At 52.5% G+C, this 15,543-nt stretch overlaps 5 protein-coding genes across 5 annotated transcripts; 3 read left to right on the top strand and 2 right to left on the bottom strand.

Annotated features, from left to right (window-relative positions):
- Positions 1–47: 47 nt before the first annotated feature.
- On the top strand, positions 48–569 carry B0T23DRAFT_432040 (RNA polymerase II transcription mediator complex subunit 9-domain-containing protein; the record flags this gene model as incomplete). Its single annotated transcript, XM_062840352.1, has 1 exon — positions 48–569. One exon carries the CDS (start codon positions 48–50, stop codon positions 567–569), a length of 522 nt encoding a protein of 173 aa, XP_062689207.1.
- A 403-nt stretch (positions 570–972) lies between these two features.
- On the bottom strand, positions 973–2,274 carry B0T23DRAFT_407574 (tubulin binding cofactor C-domain-containing protein; the record flags this gene model as incomplete). The annotated part of the gene is made up of 3 exons (XM_062839203.1): positions 973–1,176; positions 1,261–2,135; positions 2,199–2,274. The coding sequence occupies 3 exons, from the start codon at positions 2,272–2,274 to the stop codon at positions 973–975; spliced, it is 1,155 nt and encodes a 384-aa protein (XP_062689206.1).
- A 1,373-nt stretch (positions 2,275–3,647) lies between these two features.
- Positions 3,648–6,988, bottom strand: B0T23DRAFT_345268 (Gpi1-domain-containing protein). Its single transcript, XM_062835955.1, has 8 exons — positions 6,519–6,988; positions 6,307–6,399; positions 6,203–6,224; positions 5,996–6,123; positions 4,797–5,928; positions 4,281–4,742; positions 4,120–4,223; positions 3,648–4,059 (listed from the first exon to the last, which is right to left on the bottom strand). The coding sequence occupies exons 1-8, from the start codon at positions 6,636–6,638 to the stop codon at positions 3,739–3,741; spliced, it is 2,382 nt and encodes a 793-aa protein (XP_062689205.1). The 5' UTR covers positions 6,639–6,988; the 3' UTR covers positions 3,648–3,738.
- Positions 6,989–8,501: 1,513 nt separating this feature from the next.
- B0T23DRAFT_365343 (ribonuclease H-like domain-containing protein) lies at positions 8,502–11,462 on the top strand. Its single transcript, XM_062836363.1, has 3 exons — positions 8,502–9,226; positions 9,286–9,619; positions 9,674–11,462. The coding sequence occupies exons 1-3, from the start codon at positions 8,649–8,651 to the stop codon at positions 11,231–11,233; spliced, it is 2,472 nt and encodes an 823-aa protein (XP_062689204.1). The 5' UTR covers positions 8,502–8,648; the 3' UTR covers positions 11,234–11,462.
- Positions 11,463–13,099: 1,637 nt separating this feature from the next.
- On the top strand, positions 13,100–15,229 carry B0T23DRAFT_230399 (protein-tyrosine phosphatase-like protein). Its single transcript, XM_062833877.1, has 2 exons — positions 13,100–13,623; positions 13,704–15,229. Exons 1-2 carry the CDS (start codon positions 13,233–13,235, stop codon positions 15,026–15,028), a joined length of 1,716 nt encoding a protein of 571 aa, XP_062689203.1. The 5' UTR covers positions 13,100–13,232; the 3' UTR covers positions 15,029–15,229.
- Positions 15,230–15,543: the final 314 nt, after the last annotated feature.

Raw genomic sequence — 15,543 nt, 5'->3', positions numbered from 1 at the left:
AGCTCTCCCCCACCGAACCAAAACACAGCAACAACACCACCACCAAAATGGCAACCCACATCCCCCCCACCCTCTCCCCCGACGCAATCGACACCCTAACCGAACTAACCCTCATCCTCACCAAATTCCGCGCCGCCCAAGCCTCCGCCCGCTCCGCCGGCGCCGTCGGTCCCTCCTCCTCCTCCACCAACCCCTCCCACGGCCCCAACTCTTCCAACAACGCTCCCATCAGCACCCCCGCCCCCGGCGCAGTAACAGGCACCACTCCCCTCCCCATCCCTACTACCTCCAACCCAAACGCAACGACAGCAGGATCGTTCAGTGCCAAGGACCTCCCCCAAGCAACGGATAACCTCAAGCATAAACTCCAACGGGCGCGACAGGCGGTCTTGACGCTCCCGGATATTGGGAGGACGATCACGCAGCAGGAGAAGGAGATCGCGGAGCTGGAGGAGAGGAAGAGGAAGCAGGTTGCCATGCTGGCAAAGATACGCGACGAGGGACTGCAGTTTGCAAGGCTGGAGCAGAGTAGACGGGATGAGGAAGGGGAAAGGATGATGGTTGAGTAGGTAAGGAAGGCTGAAGGATTTTGGGGGTGAAACGCTCCGACTCACCGTTCTGTCTTCTACCCAAGTCTAGACCTTACCATCCATCAACATCACCTTTTGACGGCTGGGATGAACACAGAAATTGGCGAGAGGGTGTTCATGCCTTCTCTTGAGGGGGTTGTAAGGATGCCTACATTGGACACCGCCATGACTATCGCTACAAGGACTGTCTAGCCCAACCGACGCCGGCAAGGTCATGAGGCTTTTCGATATCACAATACTCTACACTACACCACTACACGATACAACTCGAGTTCGACCGCAGGAGATGCAGATAGCACTACCCAGCCTCGAGCTACTTCAGGTTGCCCCAGCCCCAAGAAACCTTCCGGATCGTCTTCAGACTTGATGATCTTCTAGGCTTCTACGCCTCAGCACCAATGCCGACTGTGCTCAAGATGTCATCAAGGCCTGCACCAGGATATCCAGGGACCTTATCCTTCCAGATATCCTCCGCGATGCGTTGCTCTTCCGGAAGCACGCTCCAGTTTGGCGAATGCTCCGCCTTCAACCACTTGAAGTCATCCACCTGATCCCACATGTTGGTATTTTCGTCCTTGTCGGCCGACTAGGCAAAGAGAAAGGCGATGTCAACAAAATCATTACCCAAATAAAAGATTGAGGAAAGAGAAATAGCGGGAAAACAACTCACATGAAACTTGGGCGCGGGTGCAAACCTCAACGCCTTGCAATCCTCAATAATCGGCCTACTGGCACAATACAGATAAAAATCGACGTTCTCGCACTCGTGGATCCGCACCTGTCTTGCCACCACCAGCACCTTGCTGTCACGCAGGCCCGTGATGTGCACCGGCCCATCCACGTGGCCCGCAACGATCAAGCTGCCCGAGATATTCTTCAGCGCCAGGCTCGCAAACGGTGCGCCGCCGGCACACACCCGCGTCGGCACTGACATGTCCACGATACATCCCTTCATATTTGTGAGCGCCCCAGCCGAAGTTGCCCTGGACGCCGACAGCGGCAGGATGATGTGCAGCTTATCGTGGTCCGAAAGCGTAATGTCCCGCGCGGTTGAGAAGCTCGGCTTACGGACTCTCGAATCCGTCGAGTCCTTTGCAATCTCTTCGTTGTAGTTCTTGGCGGGGAAGGAGGGCAGGTTGCTGAGGCTGTCCTTGCGATCCTCCGAGGATAACTTTGAACCGTTGGCGGTAGCGACGGCGGTCACCGCCGAGGGAGAAGAGCTCTTATCTTGACCTCCCGCAGGGAGCATGTACCGAGCATCGTTCTTCTTGTCAGCCATGGCGTCTCCTCCGGATGGCGGATTGCGGCGCTTGAACTGGAACCTGCTCTTGGGCCTGAACTGGGCTTGGGCCTCGTTGAGCTGGTCCGTCAGCTGCTTGAGCGCTTGCGAGTAGGTGCGCTGGTCGTAGGCGGGGACATAGTCGGCGGCATCGGCGACTTCGTTGGATAGCCGTGAGATGCCGGTCAGGATATGCTCGATGGTATCGTGGCGTTCGCCTGCAACGGCAGAGAGGTTGGCGAGGTGGTTGATATGCTCTTGGAGGTCTTTTGGTCCCATCAGTTAGACGTCTTGAAGCCAAGCGGTTTTGGTAATATTAGGAGACTCACTTGCTACGGTCCCCTGGAACTGACGATAGAACGTCTCTTTGGGTGTTTCCTTGTGGGCGGCTCCTTGCGCAGACATTTTTTCAGGGGTGACGTTGTATCTGTCTGTCCGTCTGTCTTGTAAGCTCTTTGCGTCAATCAAGACTAAATTTAAAAACTCCAACACCAGCTTCATTTTCAAATCGCAGGCTCAAATGATCAAGAGCCCTGAATATCTCCTCAACGGGTGACTTGCGCCATGAATACAAAGTGCAGTTATCAACAACCATAAGACCCGGCTAGATATATGTGTGCTTTTCCTCATTCCATGTCATACCATTTTCCCCTCGGTGATGCAAAATGCCGGCGTTGAAAACAGTTGAACGCAGAGAGAGGAGGAGGAGGAGGAGGGGAATATGCTCACAAGCTGGAGATTGACCTTTCTCGAAAAAGGTTTGTTTTCGTCCCTAGTCTAGTATGCTCGTGTCCTTAGGGTTTAGCTCTAGGCTTCGTTGTGTTTGTGTAAGAAAATAGCCAGTACAAATATAGCATAAATCTATGTGCCCGACCAGAGGTATCTTGTTTTTTTCGGTAACAATAACCAAGAAGAGAGGATAACACTGAGTGAGTGCGAAGGAAAAGGTATGGAGTGTAGAAATAGGCTGGACGGGACACAACTCGGAGGTGGTTAGAGGTTGAGTAAATAGGTAAGGGTAAATAGTATGGCTCCGTTTGTTAGGACGGATGGTGCCGCACTGTCGGAGTGACCAAGAAAAAGAAGGAAAGTGAAGTGTTTTTGGTAGTAGGAGGAGAAGTAGTCTATGAAAAAGTACAAGTTGGTCCAGTCACCTACCTACCTGCTCAAACTGAAGACCAAGTATCAGGGAAGTCGCAGTCGGAAAGATATGAGTAGAGGTAACGCTTGCTCTAAGACGAGCTGGCCGCGGGTGACCTGGGCTGACTGGGTGTAGCTGGTAGCTTGCAGAAACCCTAAAATGGTGAAGGCGAGGTGATGGCTTCCTGAATGACTTAAGAAGGCCAGGTAGAAGCACTTGTGGTACGATCGTGGTGTCGTGATACTTTCGAGTGACTGGAAGGCACAATCTTGGTTGTGGAATGCTGTCAACTACCTTACCTAGGTCGTTGTTTTGTGTGTGGGGAGAGACAAGGGGCATCACAGCGAGAAACTGGGGAAGCTATAGTGGGGCCAGGAAGGAGCTATAAATTACTTGTATTACTTGTAAATAGGGGTCCAGTGCTGATGGCTACCTCTACACCTTCCTTCCCTCGCCATATAAACCAACACAACCTCGAGTACTCCATACTTACCTACTTCTGTAATTTTCGAGGATAAGCAATCTCCGATTCAAACGAGACAGCTGATTTGTCAAGTACTGTTCGTGTCCGAAATTTTCGAAAAGGAATGTCCACGGGTGTAGGCTCAACTTCAATGTTCGAACAAGAACACATGAATCGCTAGCAATTGAAAATGACATTACGCATCCAATAAGGACCAATATTTACAAGTCAAAATTACAAAGTACACACGCCTTCTATCGAATCGCTATCCATAACTGCGTGACCTCCCTCCGCCATAATTGCTCGGAAACCTCCTCCCGCTCGCCAAGATAGGCACCTGTATAGGCATCGACTTCCTCTTGGACGCCGGCAACGAGTTCACGGCATCCCACATCTCCATCACCCCAGCTCTCTTGGCGGGCAACATGCTGTACTGAAGACTGTACAGGTTCCTCCTGTTGAGCGGCGGGACGAACTTGCCCGTCAGCAAACAGAGGGCCACGCGGGGCGAAAGGTAGTGCTTCCGGATCCGGTTGCCCATCTGGAAGTATTGGTAGAACATGGACTTGAAATCCAGAGGGATAGACTATATGGCAGTTAGCTGGGGCTCTTCAAATGAGCTTTTCGTGAATGGGGATTGCCATACCTGAAGAGATATGACAGAGGTCGAGGGGTGTTGACGCAGGGGAATATTATCATTAGAGGTGGCTCCAAAATCCTGGGTGTCGCGAAGCTCGAATCGAATGCCGCCTGGATAACAGTCAGTGGTGATTATTCAGACCGATAACCTAGTATGATAACACACACCTGGAAGTCTTTTGGGGTCTTTGACCCGTAACATCAATGCAAAAAGTGGAAAGTGGTTTAGACAAGAGAGTGCGGTATCGAAGCAAGCCTTGAACAGGATGATGGCCATGCGTGCAATCGCAAAGTTCAAGTAAAATACCACCACGGTGGGCAAAAGGAAAAACAGGACCGTGAAGAGAATAGTCCCAACAAGGAGCTGATCGAGGCCATAGTCGCACGAGTCGATGCGGTTTCGAAGGACGTTGTGCTTCTTGCCACGAAAGAGGTGAAAAAGCGACTGGAGGATATTCAACTGCCAGTGAAATATCCTGGCCGAGGCGAGGTAGAAGGAGTATATGTGAATCGTGAGTATGGAAAGGAGATCCGAGAATAGGGCAAGAGGCATGCTTGCCCCCGCAAAACTGGAGAAGCCGATAATCAACACAATACGTGGCAGCATGGGCCGAATTGTCTCGATACAGCCTTTGCCAATGTCAGTATGTTCACTAGGAAACCAAGTGCAGACCAGAAACTTACTCGCCCAGTATTCAATAACCCACAAGAACAGATCACCAAGGAACGCCGCTAGTTCGGTGTTTAGCTTCAAGCCTGCCGGCCAGCCCATGAGCCAGGAAATGCTGCTCTGCAATGCTTCGACGGTATAAGTGGTGAGCAGGCGGCTGATCTCGTCGGCCACCCAGCCAGCATTTTCAATGATGTATGAACCAAACGCCATACCGATGATAACATCATTGGCAACAAGCCAAAGACTGTTGTAAAACCGAATGTAGTCTGGATGACTCGTTGTTACACTCGCCCAGTCGTTCTTCCTCATCCGAAGCGTGACATACTGCATTGGCCAGTAGCAAAACTGTTGGAGACGAATCTCAACTTGCTGAGCCGTCGCAGATATGTCTTTCAAAGCTGCATATCTGGGCCGAAGCCGCCACTCCAGTATGCGCAATAACATCTCGGCGACCACCCTGTGAGCCATCAAGCCTAGCACAAATACCTTCTTGATGACGGGCAGCACGTAAATGGTGATCAACTCCCAAAGCCATACCAAGACCATGTCGCGAGCTGTGGTTGCCGACTCGACCACCCGTTCTGACACGCTCAAAGCCCTCTTAGGACGAGTCCCGATGCGTGAGACATTCTGCTGTAGTAGCTTTTCGAGCTCCCATGCCCAATTGATTTGGTTGACTATTGTCGCAAGCGCTCGTTCTTTGGGCGACGGAATTCGCTTTATCACCGAATGTTGTTTGAGCTTCTCGACCAGTTTTCGCTTCGTTTCCTTGCTCAAACGCTCCCGCTTCTCGTCGTCCTCCTCCCCACTGTCGGCGAAATCTTGCTTAAATCCATCGTGTTTGTCTCCCAGTGCCAAGGCAATCGGATTAAGTGACATGTACTGCATTCGTCCTGGCAGAGGCCGCTCGAAAAGGATAATCTGGATGCTAGACGCTCGAGCACAGGTGACAGAAGGCACACGCTGTTTAGGCGCTATCGTAACCCGGATCCATGATGAGTCGACCTCGACGGTGTCTGGAGTGTTTGAGACGCCCAAGACGCTTATGGACGATTTGCCGCATTGTTCGTAGATGCGGCTGACTGGGTGAGGGGCGTTACGGAGAAGGTTACCGAGCTTTAACGCGCTTTCAACACGTCGAGGCTATCACAGAGTCAGCGCTGTTATCCACATCCATCCCCAGCCAGCTGTAGACCCGGAGGGCACAAACCTCAACCTCCTCCAGTACTGCCACCACGAGAACATCCAAGGCCGAGTTCCTCCAGCCGACCACGACGCCGTTACAGTCGGATCGCGGAAGGTCTGTGGGCCAGAACACGCGCATCAAGCCATCATCCTCTGGCATGACAGATAGCGCAATCGCGAGCAACCAATCAGAAAGAGCCCCTTCTCCTTAGTTGTTCCCTCGCGGAGATACCTGATCCTGGCGATCGCGGATGCTGGACCAGCATTATCAGTATATGGAATTCGCATATCGACTGTTGGTTGGGGGCAGCAGCAAGCTGGTGGTGGTGGTCGTACCAGGTTCGACTCCAAAGTAGCAAGACGTTGCACAGGAATAAAGACGATGAGAAACACAAGGCTTAACACGCCGAAGCCCTTGGCGGCCCGAGTCTAGAGACGAATTGACACAAGGTTAGCGATCCAGGCTGTTGCTGTTTCGGCGCAATGGTGGTTGGCCGGGGGCGGAGTGCCACAGTTTTTCCTTCTTTCCCATAGCATGTGACACTTACCACCACTCCGTAGTTCCAAGCAAATATGGCAAGCTCATATAGGCGAGTGACGAGGTCCCATCGGGCGGTGATATACCCAGCTACGAAGATGCCGAGTGTAAGAACAGAAAAGGGGTGCATAGAGGCGCGCTGCCCCTTACTGTTCGAGCATGCGATCGCGGCAAAAGTCTGGGCCGGTAGATGCTGTAGTCCGATGTCACTTTCCCTTGTGTGGGGAGAGGAAATGCGGGCGGATAGTGGGTGCGGTTATATGAGGAATTGGCGGGCGCTGTAATGGGAGGGGGGAAACAATACTCGACGGTTCGAAGAAGTTGGATTAGGTAGGTCGAAGTCAAAGCTGGCACGGACGGGAAGCACAACGGGATGCCGAAAACTTGTTGATTTGGGACGGGGACGGGGAGCAGGGCGATCAGATGCGTTATGTGTCGTGTCGTGGACAGACTCGGCTCAGACTCGCGCTGAAGTTTATCGAAGCAGTTTAGGCAGTATTACAGGGAGTGTGGAGCGTTCTAGTTCTAGCGCCCAGAAGCCAAACAGAGTCCCCGAGCGCAACCCGACCTGGCTGCGACTGCACGGCACTCTGTAATGAACCGATTGGATGTTGGGGAGGATCCACTTCTCAAGGAAACCTTATTTGGAAGGGGACGGGAACATTCAACTTGAAGTCATCCATGGCTTCCGGCCATAACACCGAACACTGAACACTGCAACTTGAAACAAGATGAAATAAATTGCAAAGGTACAGTCGAACACCAGCGGGTGACGCTCTTGGTATATGGGCTTTGTTCAAGACATGGAGTGTGTACATAACGAAAAGTCCTTCCACGAATGCCAGGCGATATATACGGAGAAGAGATAATTGAGCAATGTAAGAAGAATACTAGCTGGATTGTTGCGGCTTTGTTCAAGGAGTTGGTCGACGAGTGGTACAGTAAGATACTCAGACGTCGTCCAGCTCTGGTATTCTGAGAAAGTCAGTCATCCTTTCAACTTTGGTCATGTTCGTAAGCTCAAACTCACATTTTTTCTTGCCCATGTATGTTGAGTCGCTGTCCTTGAGTTCTTCCCGCGCCTCGTCAAGCAGCTTGTCGATGCCGCGCTCTTTCAAAGCAACCTGTAAAATGCCATATGGTAAGCTATCTCGGTGCTAGAGTACGGGCGCTGTATGGTTTTGCGACCTACCTGCAGGCAAGAGCTATACTCCTTGAAGAGAGTGGAACATTCGTTATCTTGTTCGGTACCATTGCCCCTAAGGTATTCTGTCCAGTATAAGCATCACACATGTCCACTGAGCTGGGGTGTCTGTTCCTGTAGACTTACTCTCACTGTACCATTTGAGAAAGCAAGTATCGTAACGTCTACAACTGGTCAAGACGTTGTTTTCTATCCGTATGAAGGACAAAAACTTACTCCTTGGCCTCGTTGCATTCCTTGGCGAGTGACTGGGACATCTTTGAAGTCCAGAGCTATGTTTTCAACCGTAGGTGTTGGCAACAAAACGATAGGCTTGGTACGGTGTCCGATGACTTATGGGTATCGACGGTATACCTATGTTCTGGGCAAAAGAACGTATAGAAGGGGTTTTGTGTGATACTCTAGGTGAATATTTTTGGTGGAAAAGACGGTTGTACGGAATCTCAAATACCAACGTTCACCGGTGAGTCCGCTTGGAAACCAACAAGTACCAGGTGCTATTAAACAATGGGGTTGCGGACTTCCACTTCGTCACAGGACGGATCTCAAAAGCTTGGACGCCGATGGATGAACGTTGGTGGTCCAGATCAGCACAATCTTGGCTCTTGGCAAGCCCCCCCCTTGGCCTTATGTAATCGGCTGCCCAAAGTCTCTCTACTTTAGTGCCCGTACTTTTTAGCATAAGTCATCAGGTACCTCTACCAGCGCAGAGCGGGAACAGCTCACTCGAGACCCACTTGATGGCATCCATCGGGCAGCTTCCACTTTTCGAGGTCCCGTTCACTTTGGCGCTTTCTCCACAAGCCACATGCTGGGACTGTCCGCAAAAAAAGTTCCCAAAGAGCAGCAAAACGACAAACCATTTCTGGAAAATTGAACCGGGCTTGCACTTCCAGTGACGTCCACACCACAACAAGTCCAGAACCACCGGCCAACATGGACGGTTCACTGGACTTCAAGACCTTAAGGGAATCGCTCCAAGCCGCCCTGGTCGCCACGACCCGAACCGCCAACTCAATCGCCAGCGAGGATCTTCAGTTCCAGCGCACCGTCAACCCGACTGTCGGTGGTCAACTCGACAATAGCTCCGGCCGCCTTCTGTCCCTGGCCAACGGCCTCCTCAAGTCAACCGCGAATCTCACCGGCCAAAAGGTTGGCGCTCTTGAAGATGCCGACGACGTGGACATCCAATGGCGGAACATTGTCGACGTGATCGACTCGCTCCTCGAGAAAGCCGACACCTGCCTCGACGAGTACACGGGATTGATCAAGCGGAAGGATGCGCCTACCCCCGCCGACCAGGGCCGCGCCCAAAAACGCGTCAAGTCGTCTAACGATCGTCTTGACTGGTCATTGAAGAGAGCCAACATTCTCAAACCACAGAATAACTTCGAGAAGAAGGTCGATAACTTCGCTCCCGGTCCTTGGAAGCCTCTGTTGTCGTCCAAGCCTCATGCCAAGGTGTCACTGGAAGACAGCCTGGCCACCTTTGTCGACGATGACAACAACACACAGTACGTCTAACCGTCCTTTCCGATATCATAAGAGCATGGCGCTAACATGAATCTCCCAGGTACAAACACCCCTACGAAACCGAGATCAAGACGACACCGTATCCTGAGCATGTGTACAAGAAGCGCGAACCCGAGGAGTACCTTCCTATCGATTCGACATCCGCCATCTGGGTTGATACTTATGAGGGCGTCTTGGAGATGTTGGAAGAGCTCAAACAGGCCAAGGAAATTGCGCTTGACCTGGAGCATCACGATTTTAGGTCTTACACCGGGCTGCTGTCGCTTATGCAGATCAGTACCAGAGAGAAGGATTGGGTGATTGATACTCTTCAACCTTGGAGGCACAAGCTTGAGGTTCTGAATGAGGTTTTTGCGGACCCCAACATTGTCAAGGTGAGACACATCCTGACTTCTTCTTTCACCATAACATCGACTAACTTGACCCAGGTTCTTCACGGTGCTTTCATGGATGTCATCTGGCTGCAGAGAGATCTTGGTCTTTACGTTGTAGGTCTCTTCGACACATATCATGCTTGCGCCGTTCTCGGGTACCCTGGAAGGAGCTTGGGTTATTTGCTTAGCAAGTTTGCCGAGTTCGAAGCCGACAAAAAGTATCAGCTTGCGGACTGGCGCATCAGACCTCTCCCCGAGGAGATGTTTTACTATGCGCGGTCCGATACCCACTACCTGCTCTACATCTTCGACATGATCATCAACGAGCTCGTGGAGCGCTCAACACCTGGAAAGCCGAAGCCTGACCTTCTCGAGCAGGTCCTCGAGAGGTCCAAGGATGTCGCCCTGCAACGATACGAGAACCTTAGCTACAACGTCGAAACCGGCCAGGGACCCCGCGGGTGGTATAATGTGCTGTTGAAGTCCCCAACACTCTACAACGGCGAGCAGTTTGCCGTCTACAAGGCCGTACATCAATGGCGTGACAACTTGGCTCGTCGTGAGGACGAGAGCCCCTTCTTCTTCATGACACAGCAGGTTCTGGCCGACATTGCGCGGATCCTCCCGACCGACAAGAAGGCTCTGTGGAGTATCCTGGATAGCAATGCCAAGGGCCTCAAGTCTCATTTGGATGATCTATTCGACGTCATTCAAAAGGCTAGGGAGGAAGGTGTGAACGGTCCCAAGATGATGGATATCTTCAAGAGCGAGTCATCTATCCTTGCCCCCGCCAAGATTGCTGCGGTCATCGCCGACGATAGCGACATTCCGGACGTCAAGGAGCTCAAGGCTGACCGGTCACAATTTTGGGGCGGCGTCACTCTGAGCTCTGTCTGGGACGGGATGGCTGCGAAGACTGCCAAGCTTGACGACGTGTTGGAAATCACCCTTCCGTATCCGGCCGACTTCATGGACGGATCCGCGGCTGAGATGGAGGTGGATCAACCAGAGGAGACGGTGCCAGAGCCCCAGCCGGCGCCGGAAGAGGTGATAGTCAACCAGGAATTCACTCTTAGGAACGGAGGCAAGCGCAAGCGCGAGGAAGAGTCTGAGGAAGAAGAGGAGGCCTCAGATGCCGAAATGGAGGATTCCGCGCCTCAGACCGAAACCGACGTGCAAACCGGTGGCGAAGCCGAGGGTGACGACTCCGACGAGGAAGAAGAGGAGGAGGAGGAAGAGGCAAGCGACAAGTCATCCAAGAAATCCAAGAAGGCAGCCAAGAAAGCGGCCAAAGAGAAGAAGAAGCAGGCCAAGGAAGCTCTCAAGGCTCAGCGAAGAGCAGAGAAGGCCGCCAAAAAGGAAGCAAAGAAGAAGGCGCAGGAAGAAGCTGCTGCTGCCGCTAAGCAGGTGGATGGCGAGGAGGAGAAGGAAGATCAGCCGTTTGATTACTCTCAGGCTGCCTCGGTGTTGCGTGCTCGCAAGACTCAGGAGGACGTCAAGAAGGCGAATAAGAGGTTCAACCCGTATGAAAACAAGTCTCAGGGAGGACCCAAGGGCGCAAGAGCGCATTACACGGCCAAGGCGGCTGGCAGGACGGCTACCTTTAAGAAGTGAGGAGCCGGCGGGTGAGGAAGATGGCGGGCAAATAGGATAGATTATGGAACGATTAGTGCTGTGCTGGCCATTGATGCCAGTTATTTTTTACTTGGACTATTATTATCGCGGTGCGTTTTAGTATATGCGACAGGAGAAGAGAAAGAGATGGCTTGTGGTAGAGACATAGATACCAAGCAATAACTGATGACAGCCAAGAGACGTCGAGTTTTCATCCTGTTCTACAAAAGGCTGAGCCACAGAAACACTGCATCAAATTGTACAGAGTCTCGACCGGTGTGAGTATTTATGTCTTTATATATCCTGCATGTTTCCCCTCACGCAATCAACTTGCACCTACACTACAGTTTGCCCAAGCTGATTCCTGGTATTCGACTCAATGTCCATTTTCTATCTGATGGTATCACGAGGTATCACGAGGTGGAGGGGATCCGCGCGGTGGTCATGAGAGCCAGTCGACAGACCAATGTAACCTATCAACACCTTTTTGAGATCTCGTGGATGGTGTTTCGTTCCATGATCAAAACGTATGTATCTCCATTTTGGCATTTGGCAAGTCATGGAATGATACTGTAGTATTCCGAGAAGATACCTACCTATCTACACACATACATGCATACATACCACCACAACTATCTACAGCCTAAGGCGACATCGATACACCAAAAACGATCGAAGCGCCACCAGCGGTAGGTATGTTGTCCTGCTTTTCTAGTCTAGGATCTTATGGTGCCCAAGATAGGTATGTAGCTCAAGGCTCTACCTATCCGATGCTGGCATGCTGCAACCCAGGGGCGCAGACAAGGATTCCTGTTGCGGCATGTCGCGTGGGCATTGCAGGATTCATTCTAAATAGGTACCTTGCCGGACAGATGAGCGGCCTTGCTGATACATAGTGAGGCAACCCAGGCAGTTCCTGCTGAGCATGCCATGCCATGCTATGCCATGCCTGCTGGTCGCCAAGGATTGGAGAGACCAGAGATGGATGACGGTCATTGATGATGGTGTTGTGGTGTCATTCGGGAAATGAGGCAGGGTTCGTCTACACTATGACGGGGCTTGTTGAGGATTCTAGCCTTGCTTCGTTCGGTTGCAGTGCCGTTCTCGTTTCTTTTTTCATGTCGCCCTGGTCTAGTGAACAGGGTTTCGACCTCTTCTCGTCCTTTGGTAAAAAGTGGAAGGGGGGGGACCCCTGCCTACCCTGCAGTTGGTATCCAACCCTCTCGGCAGGGCGGGTACAGCTCGCAGGGGGGCCCGGGACGGAGCAAGGACGGGAAGCTCAGCGCGAGCCATTCTAGGGTCCCTCCACTAACATCAGATGCCATCTGACCATAACGGGCAGTTACGACGCTCAGCTTGGTCGTCATTTGTTCCATGCTGGACTCAAACTCACGGTCCATTTGACAAACGGAACTGTCCAGGTGCCTCACTGCGTCTTTTTCCCTGAAACTGAACAATTAGATTGTCACTCCGTCGCCGCCGAAACAAAGGCGGAATACTTTTGGCGCCCCACCTGCTTAGGCAAGATCGGCATTGTTCTTGACTCTTGACTTACTACACTCTTACACCTTCTTGTTTGTGTTTTTCCCATGCGCCGCCTTTGAATATTGCGGCGCAAAACCGATATAGATACCGCCCTCCTCAAGCTTCTCTCCCCCCCTCACCAAGTACCACGATACCAGCCTTGAAGATCGCCGCTGGACAGCCTCGTCTTTCCAACAAACAAGAGCCATTCACTCCTAGTATTGCTCATCGTGCCATTCCATCCCATCCGTCAAACAGCCTTACAGGATCCCACATTCGTTTTTGCCCTCCAAGCACCACAGTGGACCCGACCTTGACGTGTCTGCGTGGCAGAGTCCCCGAGGCCGCCTGCGCCCTCGTCAGAAGCCTCTCACTTGCCAGACTCGGTCACCGCAGTAGCCTCTGGCACCGTCAACCGATTTGCACATCGAATTACACCGTTCCTCGCCGACGTCATATTTATAGCGTCCCCACCATGGACCACTTTCCGCGACTACGCCCGCATCGGCGCAAACGAGACATCACCGCTCCCAGCTTGATCACCACACCTACTACCACCAAGTCAGAAAGTACTTCTGAGAAAACCGAGTCTCCTTCGGCTGAACTAACAACTCCCACCGCCACTCCTTCGCTACGCTCAGTCCATAAGCTCCGTCCCTTTCGAGTATTTTCACGTTCGTCCAAGAGGGCCCGCGAGTCTTCTCCCGCTTCGCACAAACAGACACCGACTGTCGCCGCCGTTATGGCTTCCAACGGTACCGCAGACCACCCTGCTTCGCCAGCCGAGAGCAAGACGTCGTCAGGGCAACAGCTCAAGAAAGATGGCCGACCCAAGATGCCCTCTTTCCTGGAATTAAGCGAGTCTGGTAAGCTCTCTGGCTCGCCTTTTGGCGCTCTCACCTTTTTCCAAGACAAATACACTAACAGGGCCTTTCACGTTTTACAGAAATTGAAAACAAGTTTCAAGAAATCATCTGGCTCGAGCGCAAGCGCATCCTAGAAGCGACACAGAATCCCTCACGAGATTTCCGCTGGGCCCGCGTAATGGGACCGCACCTTCGGCAGCTCGACAGATACGGCAACATACAACCCTGGCACAACAACCGAATCAAACTTCAGGTGCCTGAGGGCAAGATCGACTACATCAATGCCTCGCCTATTGTCCTGCCCCCGATGGTTCTCACCACGGCCGATGGGGAAACAAGCAATACACAAGAACCGGATCGCTACATCGCCATGCAGGGCCCCAAACAGTGTACAACCGACCATGTTTGGCGCATGGCAGTTGAGCAGCTCGAGAGCCCCGGCGTGATCGTCATGTTGACCGAGACTCACGAGGGCGACTTTGAGAAATGTTACCAGTACTTTCCCCGGACGACGGAGGATCCCCCACTGGAGATCAACGAGGGGGATGAGTTTGGCGATGGCTTCCGTGCCACAGTTCGGTGCGCAGGGATCGAGGATACTCCGGCCGGTGATGCGATCGAGCTTCGCAAGATGGTGATCCATGTGCACAAGTCGACTGGAAGGACGAGTGTGGACGGCAAGAGCAATGGGTCGCAGAGCAAAAGGCAAACCCCAGAGCCGGAGAACGCAACCACCGAAGAACCCAAGATCACGTCGCCTCTGACCCAGATGGCAAAAGAGACGGAAGAGAACCTCACGATCAGTGAACCAGAAGAGACGGTAGGCCGGAACTCTGAAGAGGAAGAAGTCGAAGAGCGCATTGTGTGGCACTTCCTCTACAAGAAGTGGCCCGACTTTGGCGTCCCGGACCTCGCCGATCTCGACAGCTTCTTTACACTCATGAGTCTATCTCGAGAGAAGAACGCGGGCCCCCACAACCCTCGCATCGTCCACTGCAGCGCGGGCGTTGGCCGCAGCGGTACCTTCATAGCGCTGGAGCACCTCATGCGGGAGCTGGACGCGGGAGTGTTGGAGAACTGGGATGAGCGCACCGCTGGCGTTGGCGAGTCCTTGTCTTCGCCCGTCAGGACGTCGCAGGAGGAAGTCATGTCGCCCATAGGCAGCACAAAAGGCGGAGACGATAACGACTTGATTTTCCAGGTGGTCAACCAGCTCAGGGAGCAGCGAAAGACCATGGTACAGGCCGAGAGCCAGTATCTGTTTATCTACCAGGTGATGCGTAAACTGTGGCTGGATAAGTATGGAGGTGATGGCGATGACTCGAGCTCGGGAGAGAGGGCGGCCAAGAGGCTGGAGGTTGATCCTGGCGATCCCTTCTATGTGAATGGGTACTCGGAGAAGTAGAGCGACTCATTGAGTCCTCCCATATCGCATTCGTGGACTATATCCTCGTCTTCAGGCCTTCGTGTCTGGGGTTATGGCCGGTCGAGTTAGCTGGTTATTTCTCCTGTTGGCCTATGGCTTGGAGCGGGTGCTCAATGGGCCACTGTCGAGGGACCATGGAGTTGAGGAGGCATGATGACGATAGTCAGAGGCGGTTAGAAGACAAACAGCTGCTAAATAGGCGCCTGGTCGAGAAGAAACCATAGACCGTGAGGGGTTACAGGAAAGAAAGGAAAAGTTAAAGAGCAGGAGAAGGAACAATGGTAGGTGGGTAAGGGGCAAGGTACCACCAAGTAACTCTAATCATCACCTTGTGGACATAAGCATCCGTCGTCTTAGATACCCCCGTTGCATTTTTCATAATGTCATTGCATTGCATTGCTTATTACTCACTTCACTTTTTGGGCACATATTCGGTATCAAGTTGTTTGAGGTTACAACAATTGCGTGTGCACTCACTCACCTGCCTGGCCGGT

This window comes from Neurospora hispaniola (genome assembly GCF_033458365.1).
Source record: "Neurospora hispaniola strain FGSC 10403 chromosome Unknown B0T23scaffold_8, whole genome shotgun sequence".
Lineage (NCBI taxonomy): Eukaryota > Fungi > Ascomycota > Sordariomycetes > Sordariales > Sordariaceae > Neurospora > Neurospora hispaniola.
The sequence above is the reverse complement of the archived record's forward strand: the minus strand, read 5'-3'. Positions and strand labels throughout refer to the sequence as shown.